Source organism: Paroedura picta, chromosome 8 (assembly GCF_049243985.1).
Source record: "Paroedura picta isolate Pp20150507F chromosome 8, Ppicta_v3.0, whole genome shotgun sequence".
NCBI classification, from domain to species: domain Eukaryota; kingdom Metazoa; phylum Chordata; class Lepidosauria; order Squamata; family Gekkonidae; genus Paroedura; species Paroedura picta.
Window position 1 is genome coordinate 15,789,752 of NC_135376.1, and position 16,148 is coordinate 15,805,899.

Here is a 16,148-nt window from a genome sequence, read left to right on the forward strand (position 1 = left end):
ACACTAGTGACACTAATGTAAGGTTGCCAGTCACCAACTGGCACTATGGCAAGATAACTTAATTCCCAGGTAAGGGGCAAGCTATTTGGCATTACACCAGTGTTTAACTTCACTTCCAGTGCAAAACTGGAAATGATGCTGTTGTGTTGGGCTGACATGATGCTGCCACTTCTAGTTTGGTGCCCAGTGAGGTCACACATTTGTTCTATGACATCCTCCCCATTGGGAAGTGGTATTTTAAAAAAAAAAAATTTAATTTATTACCCACCACTCCCGGACCCCAGCAGCTTGTGGCAGATTACAATAAGATTTAAAACTCATATTAAAACTTACAACATCATAAAAACCATACTGGTGGCAAAAAACCACTCCATAAACCTCCCCCCTTATAATAACAGCACCCACTGCACCCACACCCAGGGGTTGATCTTCTAGTGATGTCCAGCCTATCGGGACCTATACCAGGAGGGACCTGTTCTTCCTAGACTGGACTCAACCAAATTCCTGGTGGAAGAGCTCTGTCTTGCAGTCTCTGCAGAACTGTGATAGCTCCATCAGGGTCCTCAACTCTTCTGGGAGTTCAATCTGCCAGGTCAGGGCCAAGACCAATAAGGCCATAGCCCTGGTCTAGGCCAGCAGCGCTTCCTGTGGACCAGTGATAACCAACTGATTCAAACCCACGGAGCGAAGGGCCCTGGGGGGGGGGTCATAAGGAGACAAACGGTCCCTCAGATAAGTGGGGCTCAGGCTGCAGCAGATGCCCTTAGGTAAGAACCAAAACCTTAAAACTGATCCGGAAGCTAACTGGATCACTTAGAGGATCATCCCTAGAGGATGGTTACCTTGTTGGATCTTTGATATTAGTAGACCCAAGATATGTCTTAAAATATAAGGTTGCTGGCTGAAGACTAACTTTGTTAGTATACTTGTACTAACACAATACATTAGTATCTTTGCAAAAACAAATTTAAAGAAATACTACACTATATTGATGAGTTCACTGATTAAGTAAAAATGAAGACGAGGCTGTTGTACCTAGTAATTCGTCCTGCTTATAACAGTTTATATTGTTTGAATAAAGTTTTTGCCATCACCAGCTTGAAAACTACCTTTTTCCTGTTTACATATACTTGTGTGATGGGTCATCCCAGGTTTCCTGGTGCAGCAAGAGATCTGATCACACTATTCTGAAACAGTGTCTGGCACATGTGGAGAGTTGAAACAAACACAGTGGCAGGCATTTGTTGGCTGTTCAGCACAAACCTAACATACTGGGTGATGGTAGGGTATAAATAAAGTAAAGAAATATGTAGACCACTAGCAAGAAAGTCCGTTGCAACCAGGAATGCAATGGGCGCTAGGACCCAGGGGACACCGGCAGACACAAATCTCTCTCTCTCTCTCTGTCTCTCTCACAGCAGAAGCCGTAGAAGGTAAACAGGGCTGGTTTGTAGCAGGGACTGAGGGCTCGTTTGCAGTTTGGGGCGGCTCTCTCTGTCTCTCACTCTCTCCCTTGCAGTAGGAGCCATAGTAGGTAATCAGGGCTGGTCTGCGGTTTGGCAGGGCTCTCTGTGTCTCCCTCTCACACACTGGCTCCTGCAGCATCTGAGAGCAAAGTGGCTAGCATCCAGGGAGGGTGGCCGGGAGCTGTAGGTGCAGGACCAATCAGGGTGTGGCCCTTTTCGAACTCGGACATCCAAGATCATTCCACCCCCCAGACTGTTTCACAAATATTAAGAGGAAGAACAGTGGATAAGGATATGAAGGATATGAAGCTTCTCCTGCATACAAAGCATACACATTACCAGTGAACCACAGCCCCTCCTTTTACCTATGTGCCAGGCTCCTTTTAAAAGCATAGCTGAACACCTTAATGGAACCCCCTCGCAGGGATGGGTATGAATCAGAAATCATGGAATCATGGCAGAACCATGAACTGAACCTGGAGATTCATTCACAAACAACCCATTCATGGTTCATTTCCCCGCAATCCCCTTAGAAAGGAACAAGAATCCCTTTAAATGGGGTTTGCAGAAAGCCTGAAAAACTTTAAAGGGACTACACAAGACAGCCTGCAACACTCCCTTTAAACCCCTTCTTTCTGCTTTGTCCACAAACTACCATGAACTGTTTTAAATGTCTATGAACATTTGTGATGGTAGACCCATCACAAACATTGGTTCGTGAACCACAAACCGGGCCAAATTCATTACGAATTTTGGTTCATGTTTCAGTTCATGCCCATTCCCCCCCTCTCTTGTTCTTTGTTGTTTCCTGTTCACATCTAATACTACAACACAGATTTACATCTCAAGAACTGAGACAATACATCCTCATTCAGAAGCGAACAGATTGCGCTAGCTGCCTGCTAAGACTTTCAATAGCTTTGCTAATGTTGTTTTCCCTTTGTTTGCTTGGCCATTATTATTTTTATTTTTTTTACAAATAGCCCTGCGTTGTTCTTGGCATGAGCGGGAATTTGTTTCACTTTGATGGATGAGCAGGCACCTGAGCTGGTTTAGGTATTTGCATACAGTGCCCTTCTGCTCTGCTAGAGCAGTCTCTAAATGACTGCCAGTCAAGCCAAATCAAACGTCTACTATTGCAATGCCATGTTGGACAAGGAACAAAATCAAAGATAAAAGGCCTCCATTTTCAAAAGCCTTGGGTTGACAACTCAGGAGAAGCAGTAGTATATAAATTAGTGACTGGCTGATGCCCAAGGCCTTCAATGGAAAGGGAATGACTATCTATTTTAGTATGGTTACATCTATGTTAATAAAAAGGGTGTCTTTCTGTCCGGGGGACTTAAAAACGAGGATTTCCATGCAGCATACATAGGGGTGATCAATGGGGGTGGAGAAAAATGCCTTGGCCCTTTAATAGAAGCTTAATGTATGAACATGGAAGTCCAAACTTTTCATGGCATGGAGATAAATAACATCACTTGAAAAGTAATATCCCATTGAGCTATTGTAATTCTAGGTGGGAGAACACAAGGCCCCACCTGAAGGCTAGAATTCCTTGCCAATAGGGCAAATAGTAGCTCCCTGGAACCACCCAGGTTGAGAAAATTGTGCAGGGGAAGTCTTAAATTTTGACTCCCCTTACACCAGTGGTTCTCAACCTTCCTAATGCCACGTCCCTTTAATACAGTTCCTCACGTTGTGGTGACCCCCCAACCATAAAATTATGCAAGGGTTCTTTCACAGAAATTAAACTAAAACTGACCAATGGTGTGAAGATCCATTCTTCATGATTGTATATGAATTGGTTTTTTCCTGGGGTTTCTTAGTTTAGTTCTGCCTCTTGTCTCACCATGCCCATCTCACTCTTTTCTGCTGCTCCAGACAGATGAATGCTCTATCTCGATCTAGCCCACAAGGCTGTTGTATGGGTGGCACCCCCCACTCAGCCAAGCAGCTTGCCCTGGTGCGACCCCTGTGAATGGGTCGTTCGACCCCCAAAGGGGTAACAACCCCCAGGTTGGGAACCACTGCCTCACACCATAGTCCCACCTTCAAGTGGGCCCCTTTAGTCAATGCATCTCCTTGTGATGCCCCCCCCAACAGGAAATCCAATTCAAAGCCATCTCCATATGTCATTACACTCCCTAAGACAACAATAAGAAAAATGAATTTGGATTCTATCAGATATCCTTTTTCTGCCCTCTCAGAATGAAAAAAAAAGACTCCGGGTTTGAAACTTGGTTCCAATTGCTTCTCCTTTTTTCTCCTGTGCAGGTGTTAAGGATCTGGGATATTCAGCATCAGCTTTGCATCCAGAGAATTGCTGGCTCCTTTCCCAAAAGCCTCGACTTCCATTCTGTGCTTTACTTCGATGAACCCCGCGGGCGTCTGTTCATCTCGTTTAACAACCAGTTGACTTTACTGGAGATGGAGCCAGAGTCAGGCAAGAGCCGAGTGGCCAGTCACAGGAAAGCTGTTACTTGCGTCCTTTACAATTCGGTTTTCAAGCAGGTAAAAAAAAAAAAGGAGGGGAGGGGAACCCCATGGGGTTGTGTCTTTCCCCCCATTAGTCAGATAAGCTGATTGAATATCCGATTCACTGTAGTGGGATTTTGGCAAGCACCGAATTGGGAAGAGAAATGATTTTGTCCTGACGTCTACTCATTATTGACTTTCTGTGCACTTGCTGGAAAGAAGTGGGAGCTGTGTAGATTCCCAAGCGTTTTATTTCCCTGGCAAATGTCAGTGAATTCAATATATCTCGGGTCAATTGACTTCAGCTCCGACACTTGATATATGACATAGATGCAGCCAAAATGCAAGAAAGAAGGACCAAGAGTCCTCCCCTCCCCGAATTGGAGCAGTAGCTGGTGGTAGTACTTACTCTTCCATGGCTTCCCTGCCCTTAATGGTTCAATCCTATGCAGAGTTACACCCTTCCAAAATCCATTAAAGTCACTGAGTTCAGGTGGGTGTAACTTTACTGTGGACTGCACAGGATATATTTTGCAACATAAATTGACGTGCACATTTGCCAGCAATTTGTTAGGATTCATAATTCAGTTTTTCTGGTTCAGAGGACAGTTTACTTGGTATATAATTCAAACAGAGCAATCGTAATGTGTTGCATCTATATAGCATTTGCAGTGTTTCAGAAATCATAGTAATCTTTACCACTACTCTATAAAGGACTTTAGTATTTTAAAAAGCCCTTACTACAAATGGGGGTATCTGAAGCTTGCCTAAAGAATGTGTTGCAGGGGTGAGAACTGGTGGTCTTCTGTATGGAGTAGCTCATGGGTATGTAACCTTGGTGCTCATTGGGAAGTGTGTTTATTGCTGTAATTATTAGAGCAGCCTTTCTTGACGTTTTTTATCCCTGAAACATTGTTCCAGTGTCAAGAAACTCCAGAATATGGTTGGGAAGCATAGCTTCCCATCCCCTCCAGGCCCAACATTTGGGGGAGGTCACCATGACCATATATTGGCTTTGTTGTTGTTGTTAGGTGCGAAGTCTCGTTCAACCCATCGCAACCCCATGGACAATGATCCTCCAGGCCTTCCTGTCCTCTACCATTCCTCAGAGCCCATTTAAGTTTGCACCGACTGTTTCAGTGACTCCATCCAGCCACCTCATTCTCTGCCATCCCCTTCTTATTTTGCCCTCAATCACTCACTCCCAGCATTAGGCTCTTCTCCAGGGAGTCCTTCCTTCTCATGAGGTGGCCAAAGTATTTGAGTTTCATCTTCAGGATCTGGCCTTCTAAGGAGCAGTCAGGGCTGATCTCCTCTAGGACTGACCAGTTTGTTCGCCTTGCAGTCCAAGGGACTTGCAAGAGTCTTCTCCAGCACCAGAGTTCAAAAGTGTCAATTCTTTGACGCTTAGCCTTCCTTATGGTCCAACTTTCACATAACCCAATAAATGTTTAACAAATAAAAAAAAACATATTTAAAAATTAACTCCCACCTGGAATTGGTTACCCCAGTGCAGATTTTCAACCCTTTACAATCCTATGATTAATCCTTCAACTTCCCCCACAAACTGCCAAGTTCTGATGACATGATCAGCTTTATTCTCACTTTCCAGTTCAAATGAACGTTGGGTGGGAAACTTTCTGAGAAGCCACCCGCTGACCCCTGTCTGGACACCATCGGAAAATATGCGTGCAGAATAACTAGGCCTGAGCCTCATTTCTGCAGGAACCTTTCCCCTAAAGTGACCTTGCAGCTCGGTGGCTGAGAATCATGATGACATATTTTTAAATAATAAAACGTGTTGGTTAAATGCGATGCCACTTGGTATGCAAGCACAGTGGTGTTTGTCTGCGCAGCGCTGTGGCCTATGCGATCGTAGCACTACCTGAATCTCAATGAAGAGCCACCCTCGACAGACAGGGAAAAGCTTGTGTGATTGATTTCTCCCCCCTCTTCTCCTTTAGCGGTGCCCGAGTAGCATCTTTTAATCTCCGGATTGAGATTCACCTAAAGCAGACGTCTTGGTAACACACACTGCCGGGTGATAACGGAAGATCACCGGCGTTTTCTTAACAAAAACACGCAATACCCTGTAATCTTTTATTTGGTACGGCGGAGTGTAGAAATCTTGCAGTCAGTTAGACCGAAGCGATACATACAATGTGTGATGTCAAGAAAACAGTTCTACAGATTAATAAATTAAGCCTGAGCTTTGGCTGTGGATACTCCGTTGGGAATGTGCCATTGGACTGAGCAAGAATTAAGGCTTAACAACGTGCTATGGTTTCCAAGGGTTGCATCTGGATTCCCTGGACTTAGAATTATAGAATCATAGAATAATAGAGTTGGAAGGGACCTCATGGGTCATCTAGTCCAACCCCCTGCACTATGCAGGACCCTATCGCTCATCCACTTTTTTAGTCAGTCACATTGAGGCTCCTTGTCAGGCTCTCCCACTAATAAGCACCACTTCATGCTGCTGCTCCAAGCAGATAAATTAAAACAACAACACACAAAAAACCACCCTCTCCAGCAATGGCACTAATGTTGCTATATGACTTCTGAGTACAAACTGAAAGTGACATAGGACAGCTCTAGGAATTACTGGAAACTCTATGGTTTCCAGCTGTCCCTAGAATTATCCATTGCCACTTCTTGGTTTTACCTGGAAGTGATGTAGTGACACTGAAGATGTTGCCTGCACTCCCTTGTCCTCGCCCCCAGCCTTCCTGTCAGTCGCTAGACAACCCTAGATGTGTTACCTGTGGGTTAACTTGTTGAGAACACACTTTCCGCACATATACGGGACCCAATTTGGATTGGGACAATGGCATTATGTGAAGAGGTGGTCTGGTGAAGATCTTGTCTGTAGCTCCGAGGTTCTAGCCGAAAAGAGAATTGACAATGGAAGTCCAATAGACCAATTTATTCTAAAAATTCACAAAGTCTCTTGATATGGTATGTTTCTACATTCATATTTCCAGTTTTGGAACCAATCATTACACACACAATGAAAAGTAGGGGAATATTCCTGTTGTAAAAATTCTTATATTGTACACGGAAATATGAATATTGACATGACAGTTTTTGGTCAACAGAAAACAGCTATTGAAGAAGGGCTACTTCCCCAAACGAGGTAATAAGTCTACTGGCTGGCCCAATTTGAATTTTGATTCAAAATATGGTCCTTGAGTGAAACACACCATATAAATTTGTCTATTGAACTGCCATTGTCAATTCTCTTTTTGGCTTGCATTTCATTGGGGTCGGCGCTCTTTCTTTGGCTGCAACCCCTGGAGGTTGGCAACCCTAAATGGGCTGTATAGCACTTCTGGGACAATTTCAGGCTGGGACAATGAGGCATGCTGGAGCCCTTTCAACCTGCATACCACAGTCCTGAAGAGCCTCTTGTGGCGCAGAGTGGTAAGGCAGCCGTCTGAAAGCTTTGCCCATAAGGCTGGGAGTTCAATCCCAGCAGCCGGCTCAAGGTTGACTCAGCCTTCCATCCTTCCGAGGTCAGTAAAATGAGTACCCAGCTTGCTGGGGGGTAAACGGTCATGACTGGGGAAGGCACTGGCAAACCACCCAGTATTGAGTCTGCCATGAAAACGCTAGAGGGCGTCACCCCAAGGGTCAGACATGACTCGGTGCTTGCACAGGGGATACCTTTACCTTTACCTTTACCACAGTCCTGACCTGAATTGGACACAGACACATTTGGGGAATGGAGTTCTCTGTGGGAAATTCCCAGCTGACCTCTGATTGAGGTATTTGGGGTAGACCTAGGGAAAGATACATGTAAAATTAGGCCTTTTAATGGAAAACTGAAAATGGTTTCCCCATCCTGACTGACAACCTTTTCTGTGGGGAAAACTCAGATCATGATCCTTTTGATTCTTCAGCACCTCCATCAGCTTTGGTCACAAAAGGCCAACCACAGCCATTGGTGGTGGGTTGTGTTCTCCGTAGCCCTTTCGGCATTTTTAAAAGTGTGGCAAGGGGCACAAGAGCTCTCAGGCGTTGACCACTTTAAAATGGTGACAGCCAAGTTGTGGCAGGCATGAGTTCTCCACCACGTTCAGTTTGGCTCTAAGATCCACCGTCCTGCTGCTGAGCTTTTCATAGTGCTTAGTTCTGTGATTGATGCTGATAGATTTCTTTTTATTGGATTTTATGCTGCTGCTTTATTTGGGAAGATAATTTTATTGGAGCATTGTTATTTTAGTACTTCGGAAAGCCCTCCTGCAGACTGTTTCTTAAGTGGATCGATACCTTAAAGATCAGAAGAGATTCTCCTTCAGGACCAAGTTATACGCCACCCAGGAGGTCCATGATTGTGACCCCTTACAGGTTTTTTTTAAGGGATAAAAAGCAGTCACAGAAGGAAGGAAGGGCTGATCTGGATTGACAGTACAGCATAGGGAGGATTTATCCACCCCCCCAACCTCCATCTCCCTGTCCTTGAGCTACAATCTACCCTGCCTGGAAAAGCCTATAGATGTACTTTGGCCCCATAAAGCTTTAAAGATCAATAATGGCCAGGAAGGAGATGAACAGCTTGAACTAGAAGAAACTTCCCCCCACCAAGGAAATAGGCTGTTGTTTTCTTCACCAGGTTCCCAACAGTCTTCAGAATCAGAGTTGCACAGTCTGCTTCGCAAGAGCAAAAGGCCTAAAGCCATCTTGGTGTAGTGGTTAAAAGTTGTGGCCTCTAACCAGGGGAAGTGGGTTTGTTTCTCCACTCTTCCTCCACATGCAGCCAGCTGGGTGACCATGGGCCAGTCACAGTTCTTTCAAGGTGCTCTCACTCCACCTATCTCACAGGGTGTTGTGGGGAAACCAAGGGAAAGATGTTTGTAAATCATAGAATCACATGGTTGGAAGGGGCCATTCAGGCCATCTAGTCCAACCCCCTGCTCAATGCAGGATCAGCCTAAAACATCCAGGATAAGTATCTGTCCAGCCTCTGCTTGAAGACTGCCAGTGAGGGGGAACTCACCACTAGCTGACTCCACTGTTGAACTACTCTGGCTGTGAATGTGTTTTCCACCCCTGAGATCTAGCCAAGATTGTTCTCCATGTAGTTTAAACCCATTACGGCAGTCCTCTGCTTCCAACAGGAACCTTTCCTTGCCCTCCTCTAAGTGAGAGCCTTTCGAACACTTAAAGAGAGCAATCATGTCCTCTGTCAGCCTCATCATCTCCAAGCTGAACATTTCCAAGTCCTTCAGGCTTTCCTCATAGGACTTGGTCCCCATGCCACGGATCATTCTCGTCGCTCTCCTCTGAACACTCTTAATTTTGTCCGCATCCTTTTTGAAATGCACAGTATTCCAGCTGGGATCTGACCAATGCAGTATACAGTGGAACTATGACATCTTGTGATTTCTATATGATGCCTCTGCTGATACAGCCCAAGACTGTATTTGCTTTCTTTACCACTGCATCACGCTATCTGCTGGGTGTAGTGGTTAGGAGTGTGGACTTCTAATCTGATGAGCTGGGTGTGATTCCCCACTCCCCCACGTGCCGCCAGCAGGGTGACCTTGGCCTTGCCACAGCACTGCTAAAGCTGTTCTGACTGAGCAGTGATCTCAGGGCTCTCTCAGCCTTGCCCACCTCAAAGGATGTCTGTTGTGGGGAGAGGAAAGGGAAGGCAACTGTAAGCCGCTTTGAGCCTCCTTCAGGTAGAGAAAAGCAGCATATAAGAACCAACTCCTCCTCCTCTTCTAGTTTACAGTCCGCAAGTACACACAGTCCACAAGTACACACAGTTTACAGTCTACAAGTATTTCCCATCTCAGTTTTGTGACCCAGATGTAGAACTCTGCACTTATCCTTATTAAAGTGCATCATTTGGCCACTTTTCCAGCATGTTCAGATCTCATTGAACTCTATCTTCTGGGGTGCTCACTACTCCTCCCTATTTGATGTCATCTGCAAATTTAATAAGGAGTCCCCCTAACCCCTCATCCAGATCACTGATAAAAATGTTATAAAATACTGGACCTAGTACCGAGCCCTGTGGCCCTCCGCTGCTCACCTCCCTCCAATCAGATGAAATCCCATTGACAACCATTCTTTGGGTGTGGTTTTCTAGCCATTCCCCTGGCCACCTAACCTTCTGGGAATCCAGCCTATAATCCTTCAGTTTACCCATCAGAGCATCATGGGGAACCTTGTCAAAACCTTTACTGAAATCCAGGTAAACAACATCCACTGAGTTTCCATTCTCACATAGAGATGCCTTCAGCTGATGAAAAGCGGGGATACAAAAAAACTCAGCTCTTCTAAACCTCTTGCAAGCATTAAGTAGTTAATGGAATCTCTTGTAAAAATGTTGCTCAATTTAGCCATCTTTTCCTGCTTGGCTTTGTTTCCACTTTGCGGTTTCTGCCTATTTATCTTGGGGACTTTACTGTGGAGTATTTCCCCTTCCTGCTGTGTACTGAGGCTATAAGACCCCCCCCCCCCCAAGTGCTGTTGTTTCTTTCCACTAAGAGTGGTGCCTTCATTTGTGACAAAGAAGGGCAGGGGAGACTGTTCTTTATATTCCGGTTTAGTGAAAATCCCCTGAGGATTCTTCTAGACTGAAAAATCGAGGTGCTATTGATTTTATATACCAATCAAACACAGCACAAGCTGTTACTGCAGCCTGCTTGTGGCCAGTGAAACCAGAAGAGAAAGAAGAATTCCCAAGGTGCGAGTTAATGTCTGTGTTAGAGAGGCCCCCGAGGGAGTCCTCAGTGAAGAAATACAATGGCGGAGGATAGACAAAAAAAATCTCATGAGGAGCCCACAAAGGATGAACAGATCAAGACTAACCCAGGAGATGTAGCCAACTGCAACCCTGTCTGACTCTGCGGAAGAGGCAGATCTGAGAGACTTGCCAGGATGAGCCCCTGAGCTTGCCAGGATGAGCCACTGCCAACAGACCCAGACTCAGAAGCACCAGGACTGTCTAGGGCAGGGGTAGTCAGCCTGTGGTCCTCCAGATGTCCATGGAATACAATTCCCATGAGCCCCTGCCAGCAAACGCTGGCAGGGGCTCATGGGAATTGTAGTCCATGGACATCTGGAGGACCACAGGTTGACTACCCCTGGTCTAGGGAACCCAGCCCAGGACCTGAGCCATGACCAGGCACAAGCACCCAGCACCTACAGCCTTTAGATACCAGCCCTATTGTGGAAGCCCTAGCAGCAGCTGGCTCCCCACCCTTGTCTTCTGAGCCCAAAGAGCAGCAGCACAGGAAGCAGCACTTTGCCCTACAGGATTGGTACAGGATTGCAAGATTGGCTGCACAAGGCAGAACAGGTCTCCCAGACTCTTTTTACAGGGTCACTCTGAAAGCCGAGGCAGCTGTTCATGATTAGCTGTGTGTTGGGCTTAAAAAGAGGTGGGAGGCAGAAGCCCACTGTGCTGGCAATGTCTTTCCTACTGGAACTGCCCCTCCAAACTTTGCTCTCAGACTTGGTGCATCCTGTTTCCTGACTGACCTTCAGCTTGTGACTCTTGACGATGGACTTTTGTCTTGCCCTTATCAGACATGGCTTGTGAGTGATGGATTTCTGTATACTGACCTTGGCTTCTGTGACTGTGCTTTGCATACTCCCTTCAGGACTGTTTTGGCTGCTTGCCCGTCTCTCCCTGCCCTGCCTGGAGACTTGACATGTAGGGACCAAGCGAGATAGTAATGATATTTTATGAGGACCTTGTGCATTAAATGCATGTTTCTCTTTGGGCAAGGACAGAGAATGGATGCACTCAGTGACCCTCATTACATTACACTCTGCAGACACAAAGGGCCTTTCCTGACACTTTGGCTATTTTGGGAAGACTCTGTTTCCCAAGACTAATGCCAGCATTTGCTGGCAGGGGCTCATGGAAATTGTAGTCCATGGACATATGGAGGGCCACAGTTTGACTACCCCTGAAATAGAGCATGCATGCATGGTTGGCCTTGGTGCTTTGAATAGTGAAGTAGACACAGCTAGGAAGGATTTTCCATTTGGATCCTCTTCTCTGCAGTCTTAATGAGTCATTGAAGGAGGAGAAGAAGCCAAATGTTGTGTTACCCCTCTTCCATTCAATCAGAGATTGATCACCTCCAGCCACTGGAGCACTGCTTGACGGGGGGCTCACAGTGGTTCCTGGCAATGGTTCAGCCAATGTGGACGGAAATGGAAAACTGTAAATACATAAAGGGATGTCATCATAGTGTCATAATGAATCCAGCCAATTGCAGAGGAATCATCTTGGCTGTTTCCTGCAGACAGCAGAACCTCAGAAATCCCACGATTCTGGAGAGAGCAACTTCTTCCAATGTCCCTTCTTCACACCCCTGCCTTGAACTTGCATATCTTTTTGTTACTGGGTACACATGAACTCATAAAGCTGCTTACGCCATTGATCTATCTCTTCAGTTTGTTATCAGCAGACATGTTCATTAGATGCAGTGACTTGTTTGACTTCTGTAGGGTAGCCCAATACAAACATTCAGTTCCATGCAATAAAGGTAAAGGTATCCCCTGTGCAAGCACCGAGTCATGTCTGACCCTTGGGGTGATGCCCTCTAGCGTTTTCATGGCAGACTCAATACGGGGTGGCTTGCCAGTGCCTTCCATGCAATACATACATAAATAAGAATTCAGAACCTGAAGATTCATATAATAAAATAATAATTATGTTGGAATCCAGTAGTACCTTAAAGACCAACAAAAATGTTGAGACATAAACATTCTAAAATCAAAGGTCCTTCTGACAGATACAGGTAGGTACTTGTATCTGAGGAAGGGTATTTTGACTTTTGAAAGCTTACACCAGGGGTAGTCAAACTGCGGCCCTCCAAACCTGGCAGGGGCTCATGGGAATTGTAGTCCATGGACATCTGGAGGGCTGCAGTTTGACTACCCCTGGCTTGCACCCTGAAAATCTTGTGGGACTCTAGCCTAGCTCTTTTACTGTAGACCCACATGGCTACTTTTAAAAAGTTATCTGAAACATCAGAATGCCTACTGCCATGATTAGAATTCTCTATTCTGATGTCAGATCTCCAGGTTCTTGGGTGGCAATCTTTTACGTCAATTACTACCTGATTCTTTTAGCTAGAGATTCTGGGGATTGAACCTCCAATGCTCTGTATGCAAAGCAGATAATCACTGAGCCCCAGCCTCTCCCACTGGCAATTGGTACAGTACAACTGATAGTTGGTACAAGCAGTAGTTTGACAAGAGGTCTGAACTGAGCCTCTGGGTTCTGAACCACCTTGAGTTTCTTTAAAGCTAAAAAATGTTTTAATTAAAAAAATAAAATAAAATAAAGCCATAGCATAAAAGTGAGGCATTCAGTGAAGGAAGAAATTCTCTTGCATCCGTTTAGTAAAAATGTATACCAGAAATGGGCAATTGCTATGCAGGATATTTCAAGGCTTTGCACGGTCTTTTGATTTTCCAGGCAAGGGCTTCCTAACAGCAGGTGGATTACTAAAGAAATCCATTTCACTAATAAAAGAAATGGAATCTGGACCTTTTGCTTCATTGTGACCCATTATGCACGGGGGTTTTAGCGCACATTCGGGGTGGAATGACGGCGACTAAAATCACCAATAACGCACGGTGCCGGCTGCAACCGGCCGCAGCTTCGGTGCATGCCGCCGAAAAAGTCGCGTTCGCGAAACGCGGAAGAAAGCGCAGCTTCCAGGTGACCGGGGCGCAACCAGAAGTGGCGCCTGGATCGCCGCGTGCATAATCGGTTACTCTGGGTTTTGCTGCTGTCGCGCCCCCTCCCGTGCATAACCGGTGTGCGTCGCGTCTTCCCCCACCGCGTTTTCCATGTGACCCGAAATCGCCGTTTCGGCGGCCGTGCATAATGGGCCTGTGCGCTATATCCACATGGTCCAAAAATTACATGTGGAGATGGAGCTTAGAGAAAGATCAGTTTAGGGGCTGGTGCTATTCAATTATGTATTGGCAAAAATAGTATGGAGGTCGATAATTGGGCAACTGGTTGGAGATGTGTCCAAGTTGGATAATTATAGCACAGATTGCAGATATAGCACAAATTGAATCATAGTGCTGGCAAGGGGTCCTCTGGAGCTACAAAACGCTAATTTTAATGTGAAATTATGATGTGAATTTGGGGGTTTTGTCTGTGCAAGTCTATGTCAGGTGGCTTTTTGTCCACATGAGTCTCATAAAACCTAGCACCACCTTTTCAGGAATCAGAAGGGTTTTCTGGGAAAAGAACATTCAGGGAAAATCCTCACTGTGCTTGGAGTTGCTAGGAGAAACCTTATAATTTAAGCCAGAGACATAGCTTGTGTATCACATGCAAACCATGTTTTGCTGTCACTTGTCTACCTACATTTCCCATACATTCAATGCCAATTGAGAGGGGCTGTGGACTGGAATTGTATAGCCTGTTCTTTTCAGTAAGCAGGATCATGACTTGGATGGGAGACCACCAAGTAAAGCTTTGGAGAAGAAGGCAATGGGCAACCACCACTACATAACTTCCCTTGAAAACTCCTTGCCGGGGTCACCATAAATCAGTTGTGACTTGACAGGTGCATGCATTAAGAAATTTTACATGCTTCCTCCAAAAGCCCTCCCCAAAATGGCCATCCAAGGTATGTGTTTGTGTGAAATTCCATATGACTACAGTTTGTCTTGTATTGTGAGCATCAAGCACCTGGCGTCTGAATAAACACAACAGTATAAGATGAAATATAGCTGCAAATTCTTAGGCTAAAGGTTCACTTACCACTGCAGGGAAAAAAAATCATAAATGAGAGACCACAAAAGACCCAGATATTTTTATGAGTGCACCGAAGATAAACTTCACATGTTATATGTAAACTTACGATGTTTTAAATATAGACTGGAAAATGTGACATGGGCCGAAAGTATTTCCAAATGTACACGTTACACGTATTCTCATCAGAGACCTGTGATTGGCCACAGCTCCTTGTGAGCACATGCTCTGTGCCATACTTGGTTTTGCCTCTTCTTACTGTGCAAAAAGCCCCCCAACTTGCCATCAGACGTGCAAACAGGACATTTAAAGTTGATCAAACGTGTTGCTGGTGTGACAGTTCCTGGCTAGTCCAATCAATATCAGTGAAGGGGCAGCCCTGAAGCGGGAAGTGTTAAAGCAGCAGGAGCAGCAGAACAGGATGGAAACAACGAAGGAAGATGTTAGCAACAGTTTTTGCAAAAGAAAAGGGGAAATGTATGGCAGTCAAAAAGGTCATGGCTCTAACAAGCGCCCTAAACTGGAAACAGCAGCAATGAATGCCAGGGGTTGGTTATAAAAGGGAGGAAGTATGGATGGTCAAAACAGAGAGAGCATGTACAAAAAAAGATGTGTGCCTTGCATAGGTCAAAAGTTCTCTGGGAGAGGAGAAGCAAAGAGGCAGAAAAAATAATCTCTCAAACAAATAATCCCCATGTGCTTTCTGCATTTAGGTATAAATCCTGTCCCATCCCAAACAGCTCAGAGTTGGCAACAAATCCAAAATGATCCTGGTGGAATAAGATTTCATTGAATTAATTGAAATGTCTCTTCCCTAGACGGATTCATCCTTGAACCGCAAAGTTCAGCCAAGTGCTCATAATGCTTCGGAAAGGTGCTTAGGCTTGGGTACTGATGAGGTCATAGTGGGGTGTGGGCATAAGGTTGCAATCCTTCTGATCTGTTGGGACCTCCAGCATTACTACTAATTTTCAGATGACAAGGATCTTTGCTTCTGGATAAAAGGGCTGCTTTGGAGGCTGAGGTTCCTCTCCTCTCCAAACCCCACCATCCCCAAACTCCATGCCAAAATCGTAAGGAATTCCCCAACTCGGAGCTGACAACCCTATATGGGTGCTATAAAACAGGAAAGAGTCCCAAGAAGTTCTGACACTTCCCTCAAAGCCTCTTTCACAGCCATTCCGCACGTGTTGGATAACACACTTGCAATGGACTTTAGAAGTAGATTTTCCTGTTCTGCACATGAAAATCCAGTTGCCAAAGCACTTTGAAAGTGCATTATCCAGGATGTGCAGAATAGGCCCTGGAGCACCTTAATGACCAACAAGATTACCATATACTTTCAAGAGTAAAAGCTCCCTTCAACTGTTGCAGGGGTAGTCAGCCTGTGATCCACCAGATGTCTATGGACTACAATTCCCATGAGCGTTTGCTGGCAGGGGCTCATGGGA

The 16,148-nt window shown here is 45.4% G+C and overlaps 1 protein-coding gene across 1 annotated transcript in view; it reads left to right on the top strand.

Annotated features, from left to right (window-relative positions):
• The window catches only part of WDR49 (WD repeat domain 49), a 125,163-nt gene that overhangs the window by 43,821 nt on the left and 65,194 nt on the right, over positions 1 to 16,148 (top strand). Inside the window, exon 8 of the mRNA XM_077348499.1 lies at positions 3,744 to 3,980. Coding sequence (XP_077204614.1) covers positions 3,744 to 3,980 — 237 coding nt within the window. The remainder of the gene's footprint in view (positions 1 to 3,743; positions 3,981 to 16,148) is intronic.